General features: G+C 36.5%; 1 protein-coding gene across 1 annotated transcript; it reads right to left on the bottom strand.

Annotated features, from left to right (window-relative positions):
• Positions 1-111: 111 nt before the first annotated feature.
• On the bottom strand, positions 112-14,875 carry LOC145496396 (uncharacterized). Its single transcript, XM_081476033.1, has 19 exons — positions 14,624-14,875; positions 10,805-10,864; positions 10,159-10,229; positions 8,875-9,004; positions 8,651-8,719; positions 8,285-8,394; positions 7,737-7,821; positions 7,431-7,502; positions 6,841-6,936; positions 5,317-5,403; positions 4,659-4,753; positions 4,049-4,168; positions 3,554-3,614; positions 3,236-3,346; positions 2,700-2,764; positions 2,234-2,305; positions 1,863-1,965; positions 1,479-1,545; positions 112-1,397 (listed from the first exon to the last, which is right to left on the bottom strand). The coding sequence occupies exons 1-19, from the start codon at positions 14,765-14,767 to the stop codon at positions 1,282-1,284; spliced, it is 1,734 nt and encodes a 577-aa protein (XP_081332159.1). The 5' UTR covers positions 14,768-14,875; the 3' UTR covers positions 112-1,281.
• Between the last annotated feature and the right edge of the window lie 7 nt (positions 14,876-14,882).

The raw sequence follows: 14,882 nt of genomic DNA on the forward strand, positions 1-14,882 counted from the left end.
AAATTACAAAGTACAGAGTTGAATATATAGTGTACGCAAAATGCTAATTGACTATAAGAACAAATGAAAAAATGACAATGTAAAATATTACAAAGAAACTTAACATGGGCAGCCCATCGATTGCTAATTGCAAATATCATGTTTATATTCCTTTTAATTTGCAATATACCATTTCATAGCAATTTTGAACATTTATAAGCAATAGTTTTGCACAGTTCCATCAGAGAATTTTCACCTGCTTGAATAGAGAGCTTGTACCTGTTTAACCAGTATTTAAGAGGAAAAAGAAGAAAACAAGAATATCCAAAGGATGGGGTGTTTTCACAAGAACAACAAAACAAATCATTTTTGATCCGTTTCCTCAGTAATTAGTTTTAATTTTGAATACACATAAATTATGATCTACCTATATCCCTAATTAATCTGGTACTTATCGGATATTTCTCACATTAGTAAGAGGATTTATTTGAAAAGGATAATTAAAAAAAAACTTGATGCGAAAGTTTATAAAAATCCTTGTTACTAAACGTTCGTGAACAAATTCACTGACTGGTTATAAAAACATTTACCTCCGTAAAAGTCAGGAAAGTGATAACTACAGATATCTTACAAAAATATTTAATTTCTTTATTTTCCATTAAAAAACGTCTACTGTGGTGATGTGGTAACTTTTAAGAAAGTGCCTTTTTTAATTCGTATCTCTGAGCATTGCTCTCTCTGCTAGGTATCTTTGATGCATTGATTGGGTAAGCCAGCCCCATACCCAGTAAAGAGGTTCATTATTTAATTTGGTAAAATCTCTGAAAAGAACTACGAAAAAATACTATCCAAATATATTTTTCGCCTCAACAATGTGGCTGTGGAATCCAATTCTAAACATTTTCTAGTTCATCTGTTTTGTCATAAATTATATTAAATTATATGTTATCTTACGACTAGAGATTTCATTTTGGTTCCTAGATTCTTCACCTCTACAGAGGTTTCAATTAACTGATAACCAGGAGGATCAGTGGTAAAAGGGTTTCAATTGATAACCGATGTCATCTATAAAGGCCTCAAAATTTAGCAAAACAATGCAATTCGTACAAGTCCACCTGGACCCGCCTTTGTTTTGGAAGTCCTACTGCGCAACTTGCTCACCAGCATGTGTGACTTTGTACCATGTGACCGGATCGTGCAAAGGGCCTATTTAGGATGAATAGTCAGAGGGATCGTTACAGAACCAAAGGCTTTAAAGTGATCCACCGCACAACAATTGCTGCGAGTCAATAATTCCTGTGTTTACTGTGCGAGCGTGCTGTCGATGTACTCGTCCACAGCTTCTTCCAGCGTATCCAAGCCCATTGGTCCAGCCGAGAGAAAAACGTGGTGATAATCTTTAATATCAAATTTAACCCCTGAAAAAACAAAAATACGTAATGAATGATGTCATCTCGACCTTCTTGTACTTCAAAAGTGTTCTTAGATAAAAAGTTTACCCAGTTTCTGTTCCGCTTTTCTTCTCAGTTCCCTTATCTTGATTTCTCCCACCTTGTAAGCACAGGCCTGTAACAAAGCAATACACGTAAGCACAAAAATGTAGCATTATCTGAGATCCCACGACTTGTTACATTAAGAGATTACGCATTATAGGAAACCGAAATCAAGCGGAGTCTTTCTTTATTGCTGCGCAACTGAAAGTGCGTGTCATTACATATAAGTTAGGAAGAAAGTTAAAATAATAAAATATCATATAGTCAATTGCATACCTTCTTTTGCCAGCCAAACCCACATTCAAAGTAAAATGGATTATTAAAACATCTCCTATTCCAAATTGAAAGCATAAACTGTACAAAGTCAGGTAAAGAAAGACAGATACCAACCTGCCCAGGCCAGATAATGTAACGATCAACTTCCGTATTCACGTTGTGAAGAGACACTGCAGTGTTTTCTACCATGAAGTCCACGGCCTGCTGTCGACTCCATCTGAAACGTGATAAAAATCAAATGTTAGAAAAAGAGCAAAACCGCCATAGGGTTAATTGACTCAGAATAGTCTGTCGGTCTGCCTGCCTGTCTGCCTGTGTCTGTCTGTCTGTCTGTTTGCCTGTCTGTCTGTCTGTCTGTCCGCCTGCCTGCTTGCTTGCCTGTCTGTCTGTCTGTCTGTCGGTCTGTCTGTCTGCATGCGTGCCTGCCTGTTTGTCTGTCTGCCTGTTTCTCTGTCTGTCTGACTGTTTGTAACTCTTTTTCTTACCCGAAAGCATGCATCCCTGTATCGACTACTAATCTGCACGCTCTCAGAATTTCAGTTGACAATCGGCCAAACCTGAAAGAAAGCAAATAATAAAAGTAACTACATTGTTCAAAAAAGTCTGTACCATAACATTTATTTTTCACGCAAGAAATAGAGCGTCCACTATGGGGCGGGAAGTACAACACTGTTTATGGAAAATCACAAATCCATACAAGGAAACCAATATAGGGTGCAAAAGTTTTTATAACGAAGTAATCCCAATTTTCTCCTCAGTCTTCGGGAAGAATGTGCGCCACAACATCAAAATAGACTCTATTCGAGAGAGACTAGGGACCACACAGACCATACTTGACAATGTATGTCTGACAGAGCTATTTACAAGAGGATAGTATGGTAATGAGACCAGAAAATGACAGGTTTAATAGTTGTTCTGTAGAATAGCCATAGAACTATAAAATGAACTTACAAATCGTAGGGATCTTTATACAAGCCCATCTCCTCGCCAAGATACTCACAGTACAGGCCCCAGCCCTAGAAGACAACAATCACGACTTCACTTGAATGCTGAACAAACGTTATGAGCGTCTATTGGGTATCGAGTGATTGAGTATGTTACCTTCGATACAGTAAGGGCGAGATTAAAAATCAACGCAAGACTGTAAGTTTACGCCCCACAAGATATCAATACTGTTGTCAGTGACAATCCAAATCATAATTACTATTGACAATCACCCTTAATAGACACTCAAATGCACCTTTAAAGGTGCACAGCACTACTTAATCACATAGTAAGTATCTGAACCAATATCTTGACAATACTCCTTTAAGAGTGAAAATTTAAAAGAAAGGAGGTCGACTTAGTCGAAAAAATAAACTACTCACTGACTCACTAATCCATAAGCATCTTTATCTTATGTATATGATCAAGCATTTAGTTTCTGATGAAATCGCACTTTTGTTTCCTCTTATATTATTTATATTTATTTAGGTAACATACAATACCTCCATGTAAGCAGTGTTTAAAGCAAACCGAGCTGGTACTTCATAGTACCTCCTGTCCTCCACATGCCGCCTGAAAGAAGGCTGTTCTTCCTGCTCCATGGCAAACGCAGTCTGAAATAAGGTATGTATTTCCTTGTTTGTTTTTTGTTTTTGTTTTCCCTTGTTTTTATTGTTTAATTAGTCAACAATCGAACGCTGGCTACTCTTATAGCCACGCATGAACCTGAGTTGACTTTCGTTTCGTTTTGTTTCGTTTCGCATCAAGTCGTTGCGTTTTGTTTCAATTTATGGCACATAAAAAATCGTTTTATGACTTACCTGTAAGTGATGACCTGGTTCAGCCTCATGAAGAGCAAGAGAAACCATCTCGTACTTTGGTCTGAAGAAATAAAACTCGTGTAAATAAACAGTTCCTGAATTTGCTGTGTATAATTATCAAAGTCAGATCATAGTTTCCGCTGGTTATGAAGGTTACAATTGGGTAGGAAAAGAGATTTACCGGACTCGATATATTTTGCATGCATGGTATCGAAACACAAACCCCGATACAAATCATTAACCTGCAATAAAGTAAATATAAACTTGATCATGTGCGAATTACGCTTATTCTTCCATATTGTGCCTTTTAAGTCATTCAGGAGATCAAACAGTTCTCTATTATAAACGGTCTGGATTTTCGACACCACGCATGCAATACAACCATACAAATTAAAATACTAAGAAGGAAAGAACTAAAGAGTGTAATAGGGCGAGAAGGGGAAAGGCAATAGATCCTGACGTTGTGGATACAGGCCTTAAATACATGGGTAGTACCTGGTATTGTGTTTGTAAGCGTTTACCATAAATACCCCTGGGCGCGAGCCGTCCTCAGATGGTCCCATGTAAAAAGCTGCTGGAGCCACTGGGGCTGCATCAGCTGGCGTCTCCGTAATCCTGCAAATTATAATTAAATGTTTCAACGTTGATTTCTCGAGTGCCGGAGTCGTAGTCGGGGTCAGAAGAACGCTTACTACCGAGTGAAAATAAAAAAAAACCGAATCATAAGCTCGACGGAATCGCCGTCGGAAGAATCAGAATGTTTCGATTTTCTTCGACGGGTTCCACTTACGAATCCGCCGCTTATGCTCCATTGAAAACTAAATAATTGTCGGAGTCGGAAGCAGAAGTAGCTTGCGGTACAGCGGGACGTGTCACCAATCCTCGATTGTCTGTGACGTAGGATAAACCAGAAGTGGAAGAACCAACCAATCACGATACCCAGAGTCGAACAGTAAGATTAATTTATATAGTTTGCAACTTCGACAATCCTGTTTTCAATAGATCATAAGTGATGACTCCGACTCCGTCTGGGTTCTCTAAGACCATGAAAACCCACTTCTGTACTCCCGCTCTCGTGTTTAACAAAAAAAGGTCCAAGACTTACTCGAATGGAGTCTTGGGTATTTCTTTGAAATAATCCTTCAGCTTCGGCTTGACAATCTTCTGACACAAATCTTTATAACCATTAAGCAGCTCTTCCTGTAAATTAAACCAGAGCAAGCGAAACTCATCAACAAATTTTGTAAACCCATAAAGAAAATCACCGGTACATTGTCCACCATAGCCCTCTAAGACTTTTTTTTTTTCACCAGTCACATTCTAGGTATAAACCACTGATTATCTAACGCACACGTTACCAAACAAATTATTAGCTGTTATGTTTCATCCATGCAGGATTCAGAAAAGGGCTAAGTTATAGCGACTGTGAAATTGAGCAAACGTGGGAAGCCACTTAATCAAATGCTTAAAATATCATACTACTGTATAAAAGCACCCACATACCCCAAGGAAACAGGCGAGTCTAAAAGGAGGGCTCGCTATACTTTCGGGATTTATTAGCGGCAATAATTTTTTGACGTTACTTTCGGGGTTTCGCTACTTTCGGGAGTCGTTACTTTCAGAAGTTTACGGTATTTATTGTGTCTCCAAATTAGTATGCGATTTTCCCAGGCTACAAGCAATTGACACGTTAATACAAAAAAATAAAATAAAAATCAATCAAATTAACAGGCAAATCTAAGATGACGAAGACATAAACTTACTTTTGTGTCATAATAAAACCGCTTTTCAGTTCTAAGCATCTCAAGGAATTCTTTAAAACTGCCTCCAAAACCCACCTCCTTGATAATCTGTAACAACGTTAACAGGAAACAAATGCGTATACATGAATTACTACGAGGAAGCCTTGAATATAAGTTTCTTAAATGTCTACCATCATAGTTAGTAGAGGACCTATGTTATGGAACAGTCTACCGGATTCTGTTAAAAATACAACATCTCTTTCGTCTTTTAAATCTGCCCTCAAAACATTCTTGTTTCGGAAATCTTAATTTTGATTTATTTTATTTTATGAGGAACTGTATTCTGATTAATTATTTCATTTATTTTATTTATTACTGTTATTAGAAATATTTTATAGGATTTAACTAATTTATTTTTTATAGCAATGTAAGCGCATTGAGTTTTTTAAATGCGCCCAAAAAACTTTATTATTATTGTTATTATTATTATTATTATTATTATTATTTTTAAAGTAGAGTTTTTGCCATTTAAATGTGTAGAGTATTTTTTACTATTCTTATTTAAATTTTTTCGACAAATGATAATAGACAAATTTACAAGGGTTGTAAAGAATGAGTGTAATTTGTAATTATTATTACCGAAAACTTAAGGACAACAGAATTTCTGAATTTTTTACCAGATACATGTAAGATTCAAGTTTGTATGGAAGAGTGCTCAATAAAGTTTGTTATTATTAAAATAAAAAAAATAAAAAATAAAATTATTATTATTATTATTATTATTATTATTATTATTATTCCCACAAGAACAGATCGTCCCCACTGTCCGCCATCTTGAATGAACTTGTGTACGGTCAGAGTCACGTGACGGACCTGTTCAACATCAGAGACCGCTCTATTATTTTGCCCTTTGAGGTTTACCGGCTTTCATAACCAGTCCCCTCTACTAACTATGCTACCATGTAAACTGAAATAATTCAGTTGTTTAATCTATATGTGTTGTGTAATCTTTGCGACTTGTTTATTTTGATGATTCTTTGTATTTTTTTTTAAAGACATGAAATATGTGCGTTAATGTAAATGTAATAGATGAAACTCACATATTGAGACTGCTGAACTTTTGATTTTTTTCACACAGTGACAACAGCCAGAAACACCTCTCAGAACTCTGCCGCGAATTTTTTGACTTGAATCTCAAGAGGTCTCTTAAATAAATATTGTCTACTGGCCATGGTGTACTGAATTCGGAATTCTAGCATTGCTCAACGACAGTTACGTAAGTTCTCGACGAAATCTGGCGAATTTTTTGCCGATATTCGGCACATCTATCCAACATAACTGCAACAGATTTGCAGCAAAAATTTGTCCCTCTAGTCCCCGTCTATATTGATTTCTTTTCGTTGTTTTATTTCTGTTTTCCTTTTAGCCCCCAACAAAGTACGTCTTTTAATTGTCTCTCAAGGTAAAAACAGTGTTACATTTATTTTAGGAAAAATACGGTTATTAACGTCGACGGGCTCAGCTTTGCTGGGTTTATTTTGTTACCTTATCCATTCTCGACCTTATTCTCCTGACTTCATTTTGTCCCAGATCATGAACTTCTTGCGCTGTCATGTCACAAGCAATGTGAAACTTTAGAGCCTGTGTGAGAAAGCAGAGAATAATTACAATCATTACAATTATTGCAAGTAGTTTCGAGGTAAATCCGAGCGTTCTGATTAGTTCTTTCTTGGTCGAGATTTTTCCATACGTATGCTGTATACACATACAAGTACATATAATACTTTTTTACATGTAAATAAAAAGTATATCCTGGAGTAAGAGGGCGAGCTATTGGAGGGGACACGGCACAAGAAAAAGCATTAAGTAAAAAAAAAAAGGATCAAATAAGAAGCATCTTTTTTTTTTCTTACAACGAGTTTCTATATCCTAATTTGAAGCAAAATTCGGTTATGAAGTTTTATTACCTTCAGTGATGGCTTTCAGTCAAGACGTTGTATGCTTAAATAGCATCATCTGTTTTAGTTTTTGTTTTGTTTTGTTTTGTTTTGTTTTTTTTTCAATAAGAGCTGACGTATTTTTACCTTGATCACTTCTCCATCAACCAGCTAACCTACTCCTTTTGTTCCTCTCACCTGCTTATAAAACTCAGTTCCATTTGGGAAATTAGCGCATGAAATGGAATCCCTTGTCTGACGAAGATACTTCTACAAAAGATAAAAACACTGATTATAAAGACAACATGATTGAACAAAAGCCATAATTTATTGAATCTTGACTCACTTTAATACCAGGTCTGCAGGTGTTAATTATTCATAGAAAATACAAGGCTTCTATTATTTAAAGATAACATTTATCTCAAACTAAATATAAATATACTACGATGGACTGATTGCCAGCCATGCATCTTGCGAAGACTACTTTGGATCATCTTTACTTACATCAAAGTAATAATCGTGGATCTTTTTAAATGCTAGTTTTACTTTTTCTTCTATCAGCTTAATACCACGTTCTTTGAATGATTCCCTAGGAACAAAGACATCTTTTAAAGTGAGACTTTCCTGAGTAATGGAGGAGCCAGGGACAAAACATGATGACAAAAACTAACTCAATACTTATAAGAGCCATCCATTTAAATTATTAGGCAATGCAATATTTCGTTTCATGCAATTAACAGTATACCTTTTAGTTTACAGTTGAGAACAACTTGATTTGAAAAAGTAGATTAAATCAAGTGTCTGGTTTGTACTAGTTTGCGCAGTTCAGAGATGTCAAGGTTAAAAAAGTAGCCAATCTGCAAATTTAATAAGCACCCTTCCTTGACCTGCCAAAAATTAGTAATTGTCCTGAGTGCTAATTAAAATTTAAGTAAAAATAACCTTTCCTCCCAGGGTGATAAATGCACAAAACAAATTTGATTATTCCGAATAAAAACATAAAAATGCAAAAGACATGTACATGTACATGTAAGCAAAACAGATAAATGTACCTCTCCTCTTCTGAAAATGTTTCTGGAAACCTTTTTAGTGGGGTGAAAAGATGGTTGTCACCTGTAATATCTGCATTCAACACTTTCTTTATTTGCTCTGGAACATGTGACTGAAAGAAATAAAATACATGTACATGTAATACAAAAATGTAACTATAAACAAATCAAGTAAAGTCAAGGTTTGGGCATAAGGCAGATATAATTGTGTTTCAACACTGTAATGACCTAAAACTGAATGTAATTACATGTATATGAATATGTATATATGCAGTAAAAAGTAAATATTATCACTAGTGTCTGGAGTCCTTTTTTTTTTTGTTTTTTTGCACAATTTGACAGCAGAAGATAAGATTCTAAAGAGCTTACCACTGTTAAATGGGGAGGTACATAGTGTGTTCTTACTCCTTCTTCCAGCAGAGCAATAAATTCAGAAGCCTGCAAAATAATTATAAATAAAGGCACAAAATTAGTGCGAGTCCTAATATATATCTTAGCTAAACACAGACTTTAATGTACAAATCAGATCAAAACACAGGTTTAATCAAAGCACAATTTTCATGTCACTACAATCGATATCCTAGTGCGAGTACCTGCGTTGGAAAGGCCTCCAGTCTTGAAAAATACTTTTCATAGTCTTCTTTGGTTTCAAACTTCATCCATGAAACCAGCCTCGAAAATTCCAACTGCGGTCCCTCCAAATTTATCAGAGGAAACAGGTAGCTGATTGGAAATGAAAGGTATACTGTTACATTACATGAAACGAAAAATTACAAGAAATTACACGAAATTATAGGGACATCTGTATCTTCCTTTATACATCTTCGCTCCGTTGCGTTGCGTTGGGTTGCATTTCGTTTTCTTTCGTTTCGTTCCGTTTTGGGTTCGTTTCGTTTTGGGTTCGTTTGGTTGCGTTTCGTTTTGGGTTCGTTGCGTTGCGTTAGATTTTGAGTTTGTAACGTTGCGCTGCGATTCGATTCGTTTAACTCTGGATTCGTTGCATTTCATTTCTCGTTCGTTGCATTTCAAATCTTACTCGTTGCCTCTCTTTTTAAAAATCGATTCGTTTGGTTTTGGATTCTCTGCGTTTCATTTCTCATTTGTTGCGTTTATTCTTGGATTGGCTGCATTGCGTTGCGTTTCAATTAGATTGGTTTCGGATTCGCTGCGTTTCATTTTGTATTGGTTGCGTAACGTTGCGTTCTTTACTTCGCTCCGTTCTCTTCCGCTTCGTTTTATTTCGGATTTGTTTCGGATTCTCTTTGTTTTGCATTTGTTCTGTTCCGTTTGCTTTTTTGTACGTTCCGTTCCGTTGCGTTTTGGAGCCTTTGCGTTGCGTTAACGCGTTGAGTTGCATTGCGTTGGGCTGCGCTGCGTTTGTGTTGCAAACGTCAACTATGAAACTACCTAACTGGGCTCCGCCCAAATTTATTGGAGGAAACTGGTAGCTAATTGGAAATAACATATATACTGTAAAATTACATGAAATTACATGAAATTAGAGGTATTATTGCGTTGCGGATTGGATTCATTGCGTTTCGTTTGCGATTCGTCGTGTTGCGTTCGTTCGTTCTTTCGTTCCGTTCTGTTTCGTTCCGTTTCAGCTTCATATGGTATGGTATTGTTTTATTGTTAGTATTATATTGTGTTTTTTTTAAAACTGGATCATTGGATAATGCAAATTCCAGAGTTTTCATTAACTAAGCCATCTTAGTACTTAAGTCATTACACCATACTGTAATACGGTAGGGGTTCTCGTAATTTTGGGAGGCATTTTTGCTTCTATTTTATTTCATATCCAATGTGTGCTCATAGAATATTGTTAAATAGCACTCTGCCACATGACTGTATAGTGTATATTGCATAATGTTTCCTACCTTTTATGCTTAGAGCCATCCAAATACATTTCAATTTCCCTTTGAAGAAGTTTAACATTTAGTACATCACTCTGAAAAAAAAAAAATAAACAGTTTAAGTATAAATTTTAAGCATTGGTTAAACAGAGAAATGCTTTGGACACATGCATCCACATCAATCCTCCCCTACCCCCCTCCCTTTATTGATCCCCTACCACCCCTTAGACTAACAATACTGTTTGTTAACAACTAAAAAAAAATGGCTTCCATATTCAACTGACATTGACACGTTAGAAGTATATCTGAGTTCATAACAAAAGTATATGATTTCCATTCCAATAAATCTACTGTAAGTATCCAACACACAGCTGCTTTCAGTCAGTGTGTCACAATTCATTTTCAATTGTTTTACATAATGTATTTTATTGCTTAAAATGCGCCTATAGAGATTAACAAAAATGAACATCGATGATTAACTGTATTTTAATACATTTCCTTGAGATACAGGTGCAGAAAGTGGTCACATGAGAAATTGCTTTAAATTAACTAGACTAATACCTACATGTGGATAGAATTATGCTGTTCACAATAATATGGTAAGATTTTGTACACGTAAATCTTTTTGTCTGAACAGTTTAATGATGTACAGGATATAGTCTACATGTACCTTAGAAAGTTCAGATTTGGTAACTGCTTTTAACTTCTTGATGAAATCTCTGCAATCATCCTGAAATTTCAAAACACAGCAGATGTGCATTTTTCATTAAAATTTCAGTTAGGTTCAATTAATCCATTATACAAACCAAAGAACCTCAGGGTATGAAGGGTAGTGGTGCATCTCATAGACTACAAATTATATACCATGCTAACACAATGCAAGAGACTAATTTCATTCAAAAGAGTTTAAAGTCTGTGTCAAGTTAATTTTCCCTTATTGGCAGAGTTTCTGTACACTACAAGGGACTACTCTTAGTCTAGAGTTTCTGTAGGTTTAACCAACTCTGTTCTCCCCAGGTCACTTCATCTCTAGCATTCAACTTGCTAGCCATGGTATGCATCATTTTATACTCCTGGGTGGAAAGAGGGACTATGAGGATAGCGTGTCTTGGCCTAAAACACAGAGCAATGACCTCACTCAGGATCAACCAGGGCAAACACCCTAACCAACAGCTCGCCAGCACATCTCCCTCTGACAAATATTTTAAGTTGCAAAAGCTCAAGAAATAAAACTCTATTTAAAATCTACTCTGCAAGTAATAATAAAAATAATAATAATAATTATAATAATGATGATAATGATAATGACAATGACAATGACAATGATAATGATAATGATAATGATAATGATAATGATAATGATAATGATAATGATAATGATAATGATAATAATAATGGTTTATTAAACAGATCCATGAGGTCACTCTTCTCTGTTAAATTACATTATTTACAATTAAAACAAATTGCGTTATCCACAATAAATATTAACAACAACTCTAACTATTTGAGATCCTAATTTACTCAAACATATAATGATTTATCCCTGAGTCAGTCATAAAGATTTTTGTTTTTCCAAAAAGGACAGATAAATAGAAACTTGACCCCAAATTTTTTATTGGGCCAACTCTTTTATAAGTGCCTCCCTTTTCACAAGGAGCAAGAAATTCAAGTGATATGGCTGTTACATGTATTAACCGGAGATCTTAAGATGTTCTATCCTTCCTCGCTCTATTTTCCTACACTATCCCCAGTCATCCCCTGATAATCCCCCCCCCCCCCCAACCCACTTTGCCTTTACAACCAATACAGTAAATTTCAGACTGTCGTTACCACTCTATTATCATACCAATCTGGGCACAAATTGACATATTGTATTTGCAGTTGTGGGGGAATTACTGCTCATACTGTCACACAATAATCAATAACACTGTGCAACAATTAAATGATCATACTTTTGGTAAAAAGGGTCATGGCCCATACATGTACAGCCAAAGCTTATGGTCATCTGATGATGGTTTATGTAGATGAAGTGGTAAGGAGTATTTCTACTCCCTTCTGGGTGGGATGCTTCATGTAGTCTATCGTAGGGTTACACCCTGACATTTAATTCTCTGGTACCCATTTTTACACATAGATGAAGTTGGAAGTACTATGAGAGTTAAGTGCCCTCCCCAAGAACACAACGTAACACTTGATCTGGAGTTCAGCACACTATCCATTAGGCCACCACGCCTTCACATTTATGATTAATATAACAAAAATAGAAAAAAACTAGAACCTACCAGTGTTCCCTTTTCATCTGTCTATAAGCACTCCCTATCTATTTACAGTGTAAACCCTTCCCCCTTGCCCTGTCTAAAATACAACATCTTAAATCTTGAAGTGAAGAGCTAGCATTGCCCATGTTTCAGATTTGGACCCTCTCCCCAGTATAAATTTAAATATTCTCACACTGATTATACTAGTGAAGTAATAAAAGCACGCAATAAAGTTCTCTCACTCCCTAGTTTAAAACATAATTTCTAGTGGGTTTAGCCCTAGTAGTTAGGGTGCTGGACTTGTAATCCAGAGGCCATGCAATCTCCCTCCCCCTGCTACGAACGCCTGCCAAAATACAGGGCTACTTATGTACCCCAATCACAGCACAATACTAGTGTGGCCTTTTAAAGAGTGTGGGAGACATTGACAATATCATTTTCAAATCCTCTTAGAAACTATAGCATATATTTTTGCAGTGAAAAAGATGTTTGAGTGTTTGTTGAGTTTTGCACTCTCTAACAAGATGCAATCCAAGATATAAGCAATCCAAGCAGTTGTGAAATTAAAGTCTCAAAAAAAAAATTCAGGCCTCAATGGTATTCGAACCCATGACCTCTGCGATACCAGTGTCTTCATATCTTTCTCCGCAGTTCAAATATATGATCTTTCATATAATTATTCACTTGCATTCTTCACCATCTACAGGTATATAATGAACTCACAACACGATCAGCTCCCAGTTGGCTTGATAGCTCAGTAGGTACAGCACTGCACCGGTATCGCAAAGGTCATGGGTTCGAATCCCGCTCTGGCCTGAATTTTTTTTTTCAGGCTTTAATTTCACAACTGCTTAAGTTGCATATATAACTGCGATGATCAATCATGTCTTTGGGAACCTGTTAAGTTTAAGAGTGGCTTTTTATTTCACAATGATCTCCAGCTAACCTTTACAAACAAAGGGATAGGGATGTGCTGTATGTTTCAGCTGACGTTCCTTGGGGAGGAAGATTGTGTGACGAGTCTAAAAAGTGTCTGCATAGGAGCCTACCCTGCCACTAACTCAGGATTTGTTTGCGGTGGTCCCACATTCAACTCCTGTATGCTGTGTACCGGTGTATAGCCAACTGGTCTGCCTCCGCCAGTTTGGATTTTTAACAAGTTTCTGTTTTGAAGAATATATGAAATAATTCATATTTGAACTGCGGTTGTAGATGAAAGTGAAGAATGATCATCACAGTAAATTTTCCAATTAAAACATTTGGAAAGAAGAAGCCTGAAAAAAATCAGGGCTTCAACGGGATTCAAACCCGTGACGTCCACGATACCAGTGCGATGCTCTACCAACTGAGCTATGAAGCCACACTGCAGTTCAAATATGAATTATTTCATATATTCTTCACATCATTTCAGTCCTCAACGGGAAGATATGAACTCAGTTAATTGACCTCACTCCCAATGTGTGGCTTCATGGTTCAGTTGGTAGAACATTGCACCGGCATCACAGAGGTCACGGATTTGAATCCCATTGAAGCCCTGATTTTTTTCAGGCTTCTTCTTTCCAATTGCTTAAATTGGAAAATTTACTGTGATGATCATTCTTCAATTTCATCTACAACCACGGTTCAAATATGAATTATTTCATATATTCTTCACATCATTTCACTCCTCATGGGAAGATATGAACTCAATTAATTGACCTCGCTCCCAATGTATGGCTTCATAGCTCAGTTGGTAGAGCATCGCACCAGTATCGCGGAGGTCAAGGGTTCGAATCCCATTGAAGCCCAGATTTTTTTCAGGCTTCTTCTTTCCAATTGTTTAAATTAGAAAATTTACTGCGATGATCATTCTTCACTTTCAAGTTTCTGTTTATGAACAAAGTTCTCATCAATGTAAACTACTGGGACACCAGTAGTTGTGTCTACTTACATGTAGCTATAAATTAATTTTTTTCTTGTTTATGGAAATCACGAGAGCTTAAGTGCAAATTCTGTTTCGCTTCTACCCTGTGTTACTCACATGCACGACAATTTTTATACTGTCCTTTACATATTTTAGCTATCTTTTCGAAATTGTCTATACACTCTACACATGTACCGACTATGTACAAACATGGTACACAAGATATGGGGACCCTTCCAATCCGCTGCTATTGTTTGTATTTTTGGTGGTAAGTCGGCCGCCCATAGTCAAAGTATCATGTGATGTTTATAGCAAGTTATTACTCTACCTGTCTCTTGGCATACGCGCCCAAACTGTGATCATCCAAGCTATTGTCGTAAGTGTGAACGCCAATCTGAGTCGCGAATTCTGGACTCTCCTTCAAGCGCCACTCCCAAAATGACCTCAAAATATTCTCCACCTCAGCTGACATTGTTGAATTATCGGCAAATATAGAGCTGCTGAAACTCAGAGAGGTGCAGTTTAACGAAGAAAAGGCAGAATAGCTCTAAAGAACACGAGTAACTCACGGGCAAGGAAAATCCACG

This window comes from Orbicella franksi, chromosome 1 (genome assembly GCF_964199315.1).
Source record: "Orbicella franksi chromosome 1, jaOrbFran1.1, whole genome shotgun sequence".
NCBI lineage: Eukaryota > Metazoa > Cnidaria > Anthozoa > Scleractinia > Merulinidae > Orbicella > Orbicella franksi.

Coding starts and splice junctions, on each gene's coding strand:
- LOC145496396 (XM_081476033.1), bottom strand. CDS start 14,767: ATGTCAGCTGAGGTGGAGAATATTTTGAGGTCATTTTGGGAGTGGCGC. Junction 10,865..14,623: donor GCGCGTATGCCAAGAGACAG/GTAGAGTAATAA, acceptor TTGAAATTTCAG/GATGATTGCAGAGATTTCAT. Junction 2,765..3,235: donor TAAACACTGCTTACATGGAG/GTATTGTATGTT, acceptor GTTGTCTTCTAG/GGCTGGGGCCTGTACTGTGA.